Consider the following 13,201-nt stretch of genomic DNA (forward strand, 5'->3'; position numbering starts at 1 on the left):
CGTAAGTGATAAGGACCAGTTGCACACTGGCTATAACACATGGGAAACACTAGTGACAAAATTAGAGGCCAAAATTGATGATCGTTCACTGTGATTAAACAAATGGCAATCAGGATTACCGTACTACAAATAAATGTCCCCCACTTACTCAAGATAGTCTAGCTATAAATCAACCTAAGTTTGAGTCTGTACTAATAATCGGTGAAATCTCATAGTGTCCTACATTTAATGGATCGCACTGTGAGGACCTGAAACACACCATGGAACCGACAGGACTAGCTATCCAAAATGGGTTAAGTGGGAGTAATGCAGGAGAGATACTCCATTTGATTATCCGAGTACTATATTTGGTTGTAAGGACGAAGGTTGATGAATAATACAATTGTTAACAGAAGGGTTATCCAGAAATTAGGAGTGGCGAATATGGTACGTCACACATGTAATACACTAAATGTAATCAGGGTAATGCAACATAGTAATACATGCAAATTTAGTTTAACAACATATATCAGGATCAATGGACAATGATATTGGAATCTAATGCGTAGAAACCAGTTTCTTTAAATGCTGCAGGCAATATGTTTTGAAAATAATAAAATGGATTTAAAAAAAAAAAAAAAATAATAATTCAAGACATTAAGTAACCAAAGCAAAACATTTATTTATTAAAACCACAATTTGTTTTAACAATTAGGACCTGCTGGAGGGTCTTTAGGACCAAAAACATATTAAAAATAAACATACTGTCCAATTGATTGCTAGAATGTAACGTTGACACAAACGTTCAGCATCCAATTAGCCAGGCACAACATACCAAATGCTACAGATACTAACAATTTTTGTTTACGTAACCTAGTACAGCGTTGCCTTGCTGAAATCAAAACACATGCTCGTACAGAAAAACAGCAATGGTACCCATTAGAGTGGAATTGTTAATCACACTACTGCGAGAAAGAGTATGTATACTCGCATGTATCTTTTGACTTTTCATTAGTCTCACTCCAGAGGATGTCGTGGCATTGACAGTCACATATATGTTATGCATATTGACAATTTTGCACTCATCCAAAGTAAGGGGAAACAAGATTAGAAAAAAAATAAATAAAAAATAAAGATTCGATACTGCTGCTTATTCCTAAAATAAACACATTTTTATTCTTCTGCTTGTAAATCTTCATGGGCAGCTTTGGCTTGTTTTTATGACTTTCAAGGGAAGGCAAGACGTACCGTGAATCATTGTTTACACATTTATTTGGGGTTTCTTCTGATTTACGGTGGCACTAGCATCATTTTGTGGCCCATACACCAAACAACTTACACTGTGGTGTGTGTGAGGAGGTGGGCCGATTCTTAGCTCAAGTGACACATTGAACTTGAAGAGATCAAATGAGACAAAAAAAAATCCTTAGTTGTGAAAGACTGTTGACAATTTCTCTTATCACAATTTGAAAAAGAAACTCTTGGAACATGGTTTTAATTGGAAAGCTGGCCAACCATTTAAAATAGGATAGCTAGGGACTTTAATAACAGCAAAATATAATGTTACTGCGTGATCAATCTGAGAGAGGAACACAAACTTGACTACTGAAAACTTGAAATTTGCAATGCTAGTTACCATTTCTTCCAAGGGGAATTTTCATGAAACACATGAGGACCTAAGAACCCATGAAAGGCATAGGAACAAAAAGCACCACTGCCACACAGTCTGTCAATCTAACAATCTGTGTGAATCCCTTGTTGAGCACATTTAGACTGTACAATCATACTGAGTACAATATTGGTATCATAAATCAGCCCTAATAGCATCTTTGAAGTGTGCTAGACTGCAGCACAGTATGAAGCTCGAAGACCTGAAATCATTCATGGGCAATCAGTTTAAAACTAATTTTGCCACATTTCTAGGCTTTCTGAGTAACAATGGGTGGAGCTCAGTCAATCATCATTTTCTAAATATTTGCACAACAGCTGCAACAAAGGGCACGTTAACAAAAATGACTGTTAGCCTTGCTATATTTCATTGCTTATTTTTAAAGTACCCCCAACAATGAATGTGGAAGAAGCTAGATATTAATTTTTAAACATAATTTACAACATCACTAGAAAACATGCTATATTTAAAGAACTATATAAAAATATTTACAAATAATTCCCCTCTCTTCTATGGGATCTTTACAATTCTAGCAGAAACAAAAAGGCTTTGATATAGAAAGCAGTAGGATAGTGTCAGAAACCCACCGAAACTGATTTATTGCAGGAACTTTGGGACACAAACAGAATCATATCAGGTGTGGTTTGAAAATGAGCATCAAATACAGTTTCCAATTTTATGTTGTGAACGATGGTCACAACTCATGATTATTCTACACAATCAAAATAATTTTAAAAAGTGGATTACAACTTAATTCCACTGTACTAATGTTGTCCTGCAAACAGACACGTCAAAGTAAAATAATACAAAAAGCCAGTCAATTATGTAAGCCTCTTACTTACAAGCTTGTCAACCTTCCTAAGAAAATATGCCTGGGCGCAGAGTGTGTATTTCTAAGTGCTTGCTGTGTTTAGGAACACATTGTTTTTTGTAATATGAAGGCAGTTTTCCAAACACTGAGCAATTGTCAGCACTAATTAATGGTCAATGATTATTTCTAAAGAATTAACTTCGTTTGAAATACAAGCTTTAGAAACCAGATTGCTGCTTATACATCCCTCTGTGATACTCTTTCACAAACTGATATATACATGCAGATACAGTATTTTCAAAAGAATTTGACAACACATGGACAGGACATCACAGTTTACCTGACTACCATTATTGTGTCATTCATAAAGCCAGGACAGTTTTCAGTCCATAAATTTTCCCTTGTTCCAGCAACCTTTTCAAGTATGAATCCAAAAGTTCTTTTTTAATCCTGTTTTCCTTCATGCCACTGTCGTGAGCCTTCATTCCATGCTACGTAGACAAACATTGCAAGTACTACATGAACAGCAACTACAGCTACAATAGCAGCATAAAAGTAGCTGTCTCTGTTGGACATTCCAAAGGAAGCTGAAAAATAAAGATGACATAAGTTATATTAAAAAACAAAAAAAGCAACTTTTCAAGAATGAGAGGATACTACACAAAGAATTTAAAGGTGTGGGGTCACAACACCACCAGAACATTTCATTAACCCATTGTTAAGTTGTAGATCTACAAGCTGTATAATATTCTAGCTTTCAAGAAATGTGCTAAGGTATGTTAAGTAATTATTTTGCAACAGAACATAGGAAAGTCTGGTGTTTTCATAACACCTTCCAATCACAATTAAAGTAAAGTAATTAATTCTTACTATACAATGAGCAAAACCTTGTAATCTTCAGTTGCTTCTGGTGCTGTATAAGAATTTACTAACCATCTTAGTAAAAATCTTATTTCAAAATCTGAGGTGTTATTAATATTCTTAACAAGATGAATAACTTGCTTTCTTGGCATGCAGAGTCATATTCTTCAGACCTACTTGAATTCCTTTGCAGGATGCATTCTTTCACCCTCCCCAACTTTTCCCAATCTGCTTGTTCCTGGTAGTCTTTAGTTTTAGATGTAACCACTTTTTGATCTCACGGGGTTTGGATTTTGCCATCCTTAGATTTCCAGGAACCAGTATATGAAACGTAGGTTGAAATAATTATTAAAGAAGTTGGAGGGCGTGGCCTGAGCGTCAAGATGGCGGCTGCACCTTAAAGGTGCTCCGGACCCCTCCGTCATCCGCTCGGGAATCGCGCACGAATCGGCCCCACCCGGAGGAGGGACGAGACGGAGAAAGATCGGGGCAACCTCTGGAGCAGAGGAGTTGCGGTCCGGTGCTCGAGGGCCCGGGAGGAGCGAAGAACGGACGGAGCGGCTCGCACGCAAAATGGCGGGCGCTCAGACCGCATAACCGCCACCGGTGAAGCGACGGCGATCGGAGGCGACCGGCCTGAAGGGGGAAAAATCCAAAGACGGCGCATAGACCTGACGATAACGGGCAGGCTGGGGAGGAGAGAGGAGGTCCTCGGATTCGGATGCCCCACGCCCAACTGACAGGTACGGAGAAGACAGAAAGCAGTGAAGCCGGGAGGCCTCGGCTGGGGAGGGCCCGATCCCCCATGGACGGCGGGATGTGGCGCTGAATCAGAGGGACTGAAACAGGCCTGGAGATCCCGAGAGTGCCGGGAACACCCTGAAGGACAGGGGTGGATGGCGGGGACCTTTTCATCGCTTCCTCATCGCCCCCCCTTTTGTGTCTGGGGACAGGGGGAGAGTGAGTTATCGTTCCCTCGCGCCCCCCCTCCCCCCCCCCCCTTTCTCGTGATTAACAGTCCTCGACCACGAGGGAAAAAAGATCCGAGGTGGACAAGGTGATGAATGGAGCCTTTTGGCAAGGCTGACATAAAGAAAGGCTGAGGCCCATGGGACGAAAGGACGAACTTTGACACACCAGCAGAAGTGAGCACATGGGCAGAAACGGGAACTCCGGGAGAAACTGAAGAAGAAGCGGCAAGGAAATATCCCGTAAGCAGGTCCAACAAGGTAGTTAAATGGGCAAAGATAGGCAAACCCGCCCCGCCGCGGCGCAGACGCGCATTGATCAATTCGCCACGGGGCCCAACGGAGCCTCGAAAGAAGACCGAAAGACCAGCAGTAATGACGAGAAACAAACCGGGAACAGCGATCTGGCAACGATTCTTCAAGCAATACACTCCTCCCAAGAGGCGGTGGAGGGCAAAATTGGGGAAGTAAGGGTGGACGTGGCCCTGGTGCGCCAGGACCTTCGCAATGCGACAGCGAGGATTGCAGAAGCGGAGTCCAGGATTTCTACGGTGGAAGACGAGCTGACGACCCTTAAAGCACAGGTATCAACTTTAACAACCCGGACAGCGGAACTATATCGAAGGGCAGAGGATGCCGAGAATAGATCCCGCCGCAACAACCTCAGAATTGTGGGACTGCCCGAAAACACAGCCGCGTCCTCTCTGACCATATTCCTGGAGGACTGGTTTCGGTCTTGGCTGCCCCGGGATCTTCTGACACCCTGGTTTGCGATCGAACGTGCTCATCGGGCCCTACAAGCCAGACCCCCACCAGGCTCTCCACCGAGGCCAGTGATCCTTAGACTCTTCAACTTTAGAGACAGAGATGCGATTCTCCAGGCGGCAAGAACAAAAGGAGAGCTGTATTGTGATGGGTCCAAAGTTATGGTGTTTCCTGATTACACTAAAGACGTTCAAATGCAACGCCGTTCGTTTATAGAAATAAAACAAAAACTAAGGGCGGTGGAAGTTCCGTACCGTCTCCTCTTCCCGGCCAAACTAAGGGTGGTTCACAGCAACAAGACTCACTTCTTTGAATCCCCAGATCAGGCCTGGAGGTGGTTGACCGAAGAGGTCCCGATGGGCCCTAATGAGGGAGAACGACGACTGGCACTCTCGGGCCAGCAAGGGAGCAACCGGCAGCGACAGCCACGGAGGTCTCGCCAAAGAACTCGTTCCAGGAGGCGCAGGGAGGGGGGGGGGGGGGGGAGACGATCTCTGGCTCCCCTCGAGGATCCGCTGAGGAATCAACCCAAAGACAGGGGGTAGAAGTGAGACAGAGAGACATAGAAATGAACCAGACCCCCCCGGATCCTAGAGAACTGCTCCCCGGAACTGTAGATGACACGGATCTCTCACAGAGTCCAGTGATCCGAGTCCTCCTCCGGAGAGGGGGAGAAAGGAAAGATAGACTTGAAAGGCCAGAGACCAAGGAGAAGGTAGTCAGGCTTGGAGTCAAGCATTACACACTTAAGCACTTCTTAATCCGAAAAAATGGAGGGGTCCACCAAAGCTCAGACACAAGCAGTTAGCAGCTTGTTATGTTTGGGAACAGGCTGTTGGTATTGGGCGACAGATGCTTCTGGGAGGAAGTATGGGGTGGGTTGGGAGTTGGGGGGCATGTTTGGTTCTTTCCAGCCAGCAGGCTGTTGTTATTGTGCGAAATAGTCAATGTAGGTTTAGGGTCTCTAATACAGGCAGGGAACAATAGTGATAGGACACTCAGACACAGAAAGGCCTGGAAGGATCCAGGGGAGAGGCTGCGGGGGCTGGGGCGGGGATGGATGAGAGGGAAAGAATGGGGATGACTCACATAATATCGTGGAACGTCAACGGGCTCCTTGACAAGATTAAGAGATCAGCAGTACTCACCTACATTCATAGACACAAACCTAACATACTTCTGATGCAGGAAACACACCTCTTGGGGAACCAGTGCTCCTTCTTAGCCCGCAAGGGATTTGACAGGGTATTCCATGCAGGGTTTACAAGAGGCTCAAGGGGGGTTGCTGTACTGCTACATCACTCCCTACCCCTGGTGGTGAGACAAGAATGGAGAGACCCGTTGGGGAGGTACATGGCAATCTCAGGCTTGGTAGAAGGCCAGACAATGAATATCGTGAGCGCTTATGCTCCCCCGAACTTGGTGCGCAAAACTCTAGAAGATTTGACAAGGTTACTAGCAGAATTACCCCCCGGGAAAACGGTAATAGGGGGCGATTTCAACGCAGTCCCAAACCCAGATCTAGATACAAGCGGGGGACCTTCGGCACATAGACAGGCACTGTCCAATAGTCTGGAAGGATGGATGGCATCAACAGGGCTCTGCGATGCTGCGAGGGTGTGGCACCCGAGAAGCAAACAATTCATGCATAGGTCGGCAGCCCACAACACACAGTCCAGAATAGACTTGGTATTGGTATCAGTCAGGGATTGTGGACACCTCACTCACATCGAGATCCTACCGCGCGGGATCTCAGACCACGCGCCGGTTCGGCTTAAGATGGGCCTGGCTGAACCGCTGATCCGCCCCATATGGAGACTAAACGCATGGCATTTGCAAGATGAGGAAGTGGTAGATAGTTTAAAGGTGTCGTTGCGTGACTACTTCATCACTAATGAGGGCTCGGTGAGATCACCAGGAATCCTATGGGCTGCAAGTAAGGTAGTAATGAGAGGGATAGCCAAAGGTCTGATCCGTGCTCGGGAACACGCCCGCAACTCCAGAATCACACAACGGGAGGCCCGTGCCACTCTTCTGGAGAGAGAACAGGAATCTCACTCAGACGAACAAATAACCAGAAACCTCTTGTTGATTCAAGAAGAAATACGCAGCCTATCCCTAGAAACGGCAAAACACATGTGGCGGGCCTCTACGGCTCGAGTATACGGTTGGGGTAATAAAACAGGGAAATTACTGTATTGGTTGGTTTCCCAACAACAGGCTCCCCGAATCGTCCCTGAGATAGACAATGAACGGGGAGAACGAGTGGTGGAGCTCCAGGAGGTGGCCGAAACATTCGCCAAATACTATACGACCCTATACCGAGCCACAAGTTCAGAGGTTGGGGACTCTCCAGACGGATCCTTGGGGGTTGGGTCATTCCCGACTCTGCCTACGGTGGACATACGGGCTCTGGAGGAACAGTTCACGGAAGCGGAAATTAGCAAGGCCATAGCGGCAATGGGGGTGGGGAAAACTCCAGGACCAGATGGGTTTCCCCCAGAATACTATAAAAGATTTAGGGAAGAGCTGGTCCCCCATCTAATGAATCTCTATGCTGAGGTGGACCAAAAGGGCTTCTTTCCAGATGGTCTAGACATTGCCACCATTGTTGTGTTGCCTAAGACCCAGCCCCCCTCCCTCTCCTGCGCAGGCTACAGACCCATATCTCTTATAAATAGTGAAATAAAGATCTATGCCACAATGTTGGCCACCCGCCTTAAAAGGGTGATGCCCTTACTGGTGCACCCAGACCAATGCGGCTTCATGACCGGACGTAGCACACGCCATTGTATTCGAAGGCTCCAAGTGGCTCTTGCAGGACGTCACCGTTTACCCCAGCAACTAGCTCTCCTATTCATCGATTTTGAAAAGGCATTTGACTCAGTGAACTGGGAATTCCTTTTTGCGGTACTCCGGCGGGCAGGCTTTGGGCCACGATTTCGCAGACTGGTCCGGGCCCTGTACACCAGACCCATGGCGCGGGTGCGGGTCAATGGAGTTTTGTCCTCAGCCTTTCCGATACAACGGGGAACGAGACAGGGCTGCCCCCTCTCCCCTCTCCTCTTTGCTCTGGCCATTGAGCCTTTGGCGAGAGTGCTGAGAGAAGATCCGATTTACCAGGGTTGGAGATGGGGCCCCTCTTATGAAGATCGAGTGGCCTTATACGCGGATGATGTCCTGCTGTACATGGCGAACGCGGGAGTGACCGGACCCCGGAGCTTCCAGTTATTGCGAAACTTCGAAGAGATCTCGGGGCTCAAAATGAACCCGTCCAAATCGGTGCTGGTCCCACTGACGCAGTCGAGAGACTGCTTTGATTGGCAGGAGACGGTTCCTCTGCGTCGGCTAAGTTTTAAATACTTGGGGATATGGGTCGCACTGCTCCCTGAGTTGTCCTGGTCCCTGAATCTAAATCCACTGATGTCTCGTATACGGGAAGACCTTAGGCATTGGCAGTCTCTACCGCTGAATATTCTGGGCCGTATTGCCTTGTACAAGATGATGATCCTACCTCGCCTCTTATATGTGGTCCAGAACTTACCATTTAACATTCCACGCGCGTGGTTTAAAAAACTGGACGAAATCACCACCTCCTTTACATGGGGGGGGGGAGCGAGACAAAGTAGCAACCCAGAACTGCCAAAGAGACATATATGACGGGGGGTTGGGCATGGTTGACCCATACCTGTATTACCTGGCAACACAGCTCCTGGTGGTACATGATTGGTTCAACGGAGGCTGGTCAGATCCAGCATATCAGGTGGAATTAGACGCCTTGGGATTTCCCCATATCCTGGACGTGCTATATGGGGCTCCAATCCCCTTGAATCTAGAGCCCATCACCAGAGCGGTATTTTTGGCATGGAGAGCGGCTCTGAGACATACCGGTTGGAGCAAAGTGGTCACTCGGCAAACACCGCTGTGGCATGGCAGATGGTTGAGAGAGACGGCCGGGTTGGAGGGGTTCGGGAATTGGGACACATTGGGAATATCCTTAGTTGGGGACGTATGGAAAGGAAGCCTGATGAAATCCTTTGATGAAATGCAGCAAGAATTCCAACTATACCCGAAACAATTCTTTAAATATCTCCAGCTCCGACATGCCCTCACTAAGCACTTGAAAGAAATATCCCATATACCAAAGTTCAATCCGGAAGAAGCCAAAACAATAATGGGCAATCTGGGGAGGAAGGGGGTCTCTCAAATCTACAAAATGCTGATCTCAAACGCTCCAGGGGATCTGGGTCATCTTAAGAAAGGCTGGGAGAAATGGGTGGGTCCACTTGAAGAAGAAGACTGGGTGGAGGCACTGATGGCCCCCCGAATGCTGGTAATGTCGACGAGGTTAAGGGTGACACAATTCTTCTATCTACACAAAGCATACCTAACTCCAGACAGAATGTACAAAATGGGTGCCCTTGACTCTGGTCGATGCCCAAGATGCAAGGAAGACAAAGCTGACTTATCACATGATATGGTCCTGCCCAGTGATCCAGAGGTTCTGGAAGGGGATAAATCAAGAGCTGAATAAAGTCTTGGGATCACCACAGGTACTGACTCCCTAAACGACACTACTAGGGTTGATGAATGATATGGAGGGAACTAGAGCAGATAAAACATTGGTCGGTATAGCGACTGCGGTAGCAAAGAGAGATATAGCAGCCGCATGGAAGACTATCAAAGGTCCTTCTCTTCAGAAATGGAGGACGGGGGTGGACTGGTGTGCAGCCCAAGAAAAAGTGGTGTATGAATCAAGGGGATGCCCTCACAAGTATGAAAGAATATGGGGGAAATGGGTGGGACTCCTAAGCTAAGATATGGGGCTTAGAATATATGTGTACCCTCGTTCTTCCTTCCTTGTTTTTACCCTGGCAAAATGTGATGAAATGATTTCTTACAGTTGTCTGAAGCATTGAAAGATCAGATCAGAATTTATTGTCCAACCGGTGTGAAAGAGATCAAGTTTTGCTAGTTATTTGTTGGTCCTAATTTGTACCTTTTACAAAACAATAAAAATTTGATTATAAAAAACAAAACAAAAAAAAGAAGAAGTTAACCATATTGTCCTGTGAGCCGTACTATCTTGGATAAGTGTTCAACTATTAAACCTAAGAAAATATTAAGATAACAAAAGAAAAAAATCTATTTTCATATTACATTAAATTCTCAGCAGCAAGACTCGAACCAAAAATGTTACCATGAACGTTTTCAATGTTTCTATTTCAGAAAAAAAAAGATTTCCATTCAATCACACCAATGTTAAAGCTTCTTTGGCTGTAGCGTTTGTTAATTTCATAACATATTCTGATTACCCTTATTGCTAGGAGTCAAAATATAACTTAGTCATAGGATTCCAGCATCTCAGACACATGGAGTTAGGGTTACCATCTTTCTAGGAAAACAAGCTTCCTGTGTATAATGTTTTGGAGACAGCAGGGTGTTCCATCTGTTTGTTAAGGGTATCCACTTCTGGATGGTCTGCCACCTCAAATGTTAATGGCTAAAGATCATGCCACTAATAAGAACAATCATCTTTTGTTCCCCACTTTTACTTCATGCGGGTGAGGTATATCAGGTAACAGGATACAGAGTGCATAGAACACAGTTTCCAATAGTTTCAGAAATAAGAGCTACTTTTGTCCAAAGAATATTATTCAGAGCTATTAATATCACTGTACTGTAATAATGACCTCAGACAAGATTACATTATTGCCCCCCTTATGCAAGATTACTAGCAGTGTTCACCTGCCACCTGTGCATAAGTCATGGTTACCAGCAGTCGGTTTGTCAATATGGAATGCATCTTATGCAGGCAATACAACAACCATTGGTCAAATGCTCCTGATAAGATTACGAATACATTTCCTTAAACCCATGGGCGTCAATTCACCAAAACACCAGGGGCAGCTGAAGTGACATCACATGCCATTTGACTTTTACTGTGAATCACACACACATGCTTACATATACATTCAATACACACTCTCAAAAACACAAACTCACCAGCAAAAACGTTTTTGAAAGCATTTTTTACTTCTCTTAGCTGCCAGATAGGGTCATATTCCAGCAAACTGCTGCCAGATAGGGTCATATTCCAGCAAATTGTACTCCACTGACCTCCATTTTTTATGACAGAAAACCAGGGAAGTGGATCACTAACTGACATCCATTGTGACAAGTTACCCATTGTTCCAGGCACTGATTTTGCCACCTCTAAGGCAGGGGGGGCGGGGGTGCAAAGGCAGAGCCAAGGGTTGCAAGGGGCAAGCCAGGGGTTGCAACTGCAAATCCTGGTAACCCCCTAAAGGACATCCATGATTAAACGCACAGCTCTCAAGCATCATTTTAAATATATTTTGGAAATGTAAATATTTTTCTCCAAACATCAGCTTGTGAGTTCAGAAAATACATACACTGTCATATCAAATACATGCCTTTCAGTTTTAGCATGTACACATTAATTCAACCAAACAAAATCTTTAATTTCGTAGGCTGAGCTGCACACCGGAGCGCTACTTAAACGTTACTGGAGAACTGCCAATAGCTCACAAGCTGCTGCTGGAGAACCCTGGTCTACAAACATCCATGTGATATATAAATGTCATCAGCGCATGCCACTATTGCGGACAGAGCTTGAAATAAGACATCTATTACACTGAAAGCAGTTTGGCCTATTTCCTGACGATGAACATCTTGAGAGTATGTGAGAAGTGGGGCGAAAGGGTTGGATTATCAAAATGATGTACAACTTATACAACATAAGAGGCATGTCAGCAGCTCTTATACTACAATGAGTCAGTCATTTTTCCTATGTTAAGTTTATGCTGAGACCAATGTGACAAATGTAAAATCTCAAAGTAGTTAAATTTCAGTTGTGCCTCCCTCAATTATTATGCATCCACATCAAGTCATCCCAACCTTCTTGTGTATTCTCTATTAATTGTCTTTCATCCCACTAGTTCTTAATGTCTCGTGTTGTGGTGTTTGAAAATGTCTGATCTACTATTATTTTGTATAAGCTGGATGCCATACCCTTATAGGACCCCCTTTACTGTATGTATTTTATTTGGGGGGGGGGGAGGAGGGGTCAATATTCGTAAGTCTGACAGTGTACATCCCAATGAATGTGTTATGTAATTTGAACGCTGCAGGTATCTCCACCCTTGTGTTTGTGGTAAATGAAGTTCATAACAGTTGTGTTCAGGTTTTGTATTCAACCCCCTTCAGTGAAATCATTAAGGCTATGTATTCCTTTACCATAGTTCCTATGTTATTTGTACTCCATCAATCAGTATGCTTTATTTTTGACAGAATCGGGGCTGTATCATGTAGTCTGTTTACTCTTACAAGTTATGAGCCCTGTGCCATGCATGACTGTGTACTCGTTTAATATGGTTTGTCTTTTATTTTATTTTTTATTTTTTAACCTTTGCTGGTTTGCATGTATATCTTATTCAAGACACCTGTAGATGGGATCAATGTTTACTTGATACGCACCTACAGTGGTGTATTGGCATTTGTTGGTAGTGAGCATTTCAGTTCTAATAGTTGACATATCATCCAGTATCTCTCTAGCTGTGGTAGTCTCAGGTGTTTTAATTCCACGGAGGCATGTTATTGTAATATTTTAAGCCTTGATCTGGTCTTACCTCTTACAAAAGCTTTTATGCACTTTTCCAAGGCTTTCAGTATTGTGGCAGGTATTTTTAAGGGTATCATTGACCATATTTAGCTGCTTCTGACTGGTATAGTCATTTTAATTATTTGTATTTTGCACCATAAGGAAAATTGTAATTTGGCCCATCTAGCCATGTCTTTCCTAATTATGTGTATTAGTGTGCAGTCAGTGGTAGGGCTTCACATTTATCCAAATTAATCCTATACCCGGAAAAATCACACAGAGAGAAACAAAAAGAAAAATAACTGACATGAAAGGTGGAATAGCTATTCTGTGGACAGCAGTTTCTTCAGCTTCCCCAGCTGCCCCAGCTGCAGTTGTTACTCCATGTATGTCATTTTATTGTCCAGTTAATGCAGTCAATGGTTCCAGTGTTAATAAGAAAAATAATGGGTAATGCTAGTATCCAAACACTACTATAGTATGAACCCTGGCGTTGCTGCCATAATTTACCGCTGCACTACGTG

At 44.4% G+C, this 13,201-nt stretch overlaps 1 protein-coding gene across 1 annotated transcript in view; it reads right to left on the bottom strand.

Annotated features, from left to right (window-relative positions):
• Positions 1–641: 641 nt before the first annotated feature.
• VMA21 (vacuolar ATPase assembly factor VMA21) overlaps positions 642–13,201 on the bottom strand; it is a 62,995-nt gene continuing 50,435 nt past the window's right edge. Inside the window, exon 3 of the mRNA XM_069212397.1 lies at positions 642–3,046. Within this exon, the coding sequence (XP_069068498.1) occupies positions 2,904–3,046 (143 nt within the window). The 3' untranslated portion in view covers positions 642–2,903. The remainder of the gene's footprint in view (positions 3,047–13,201) is intronic.

This window comes from Pleurodeles waltl, chromosome 2_1 (genome assembly GCF_031143425.1).
Source record: "Pleurodeles waltl isolate 20211129_DDA chromosome 2_1, aPleWal1.hap1.20221129, whole genome shotgun sequence".
Classification (NCBI taxonomy): Eukaryota; Metazoa; Chordata; class Amphibia; order Caudata; family Salamandridae; genus Pleurodeles; species Pleurodeles waltl.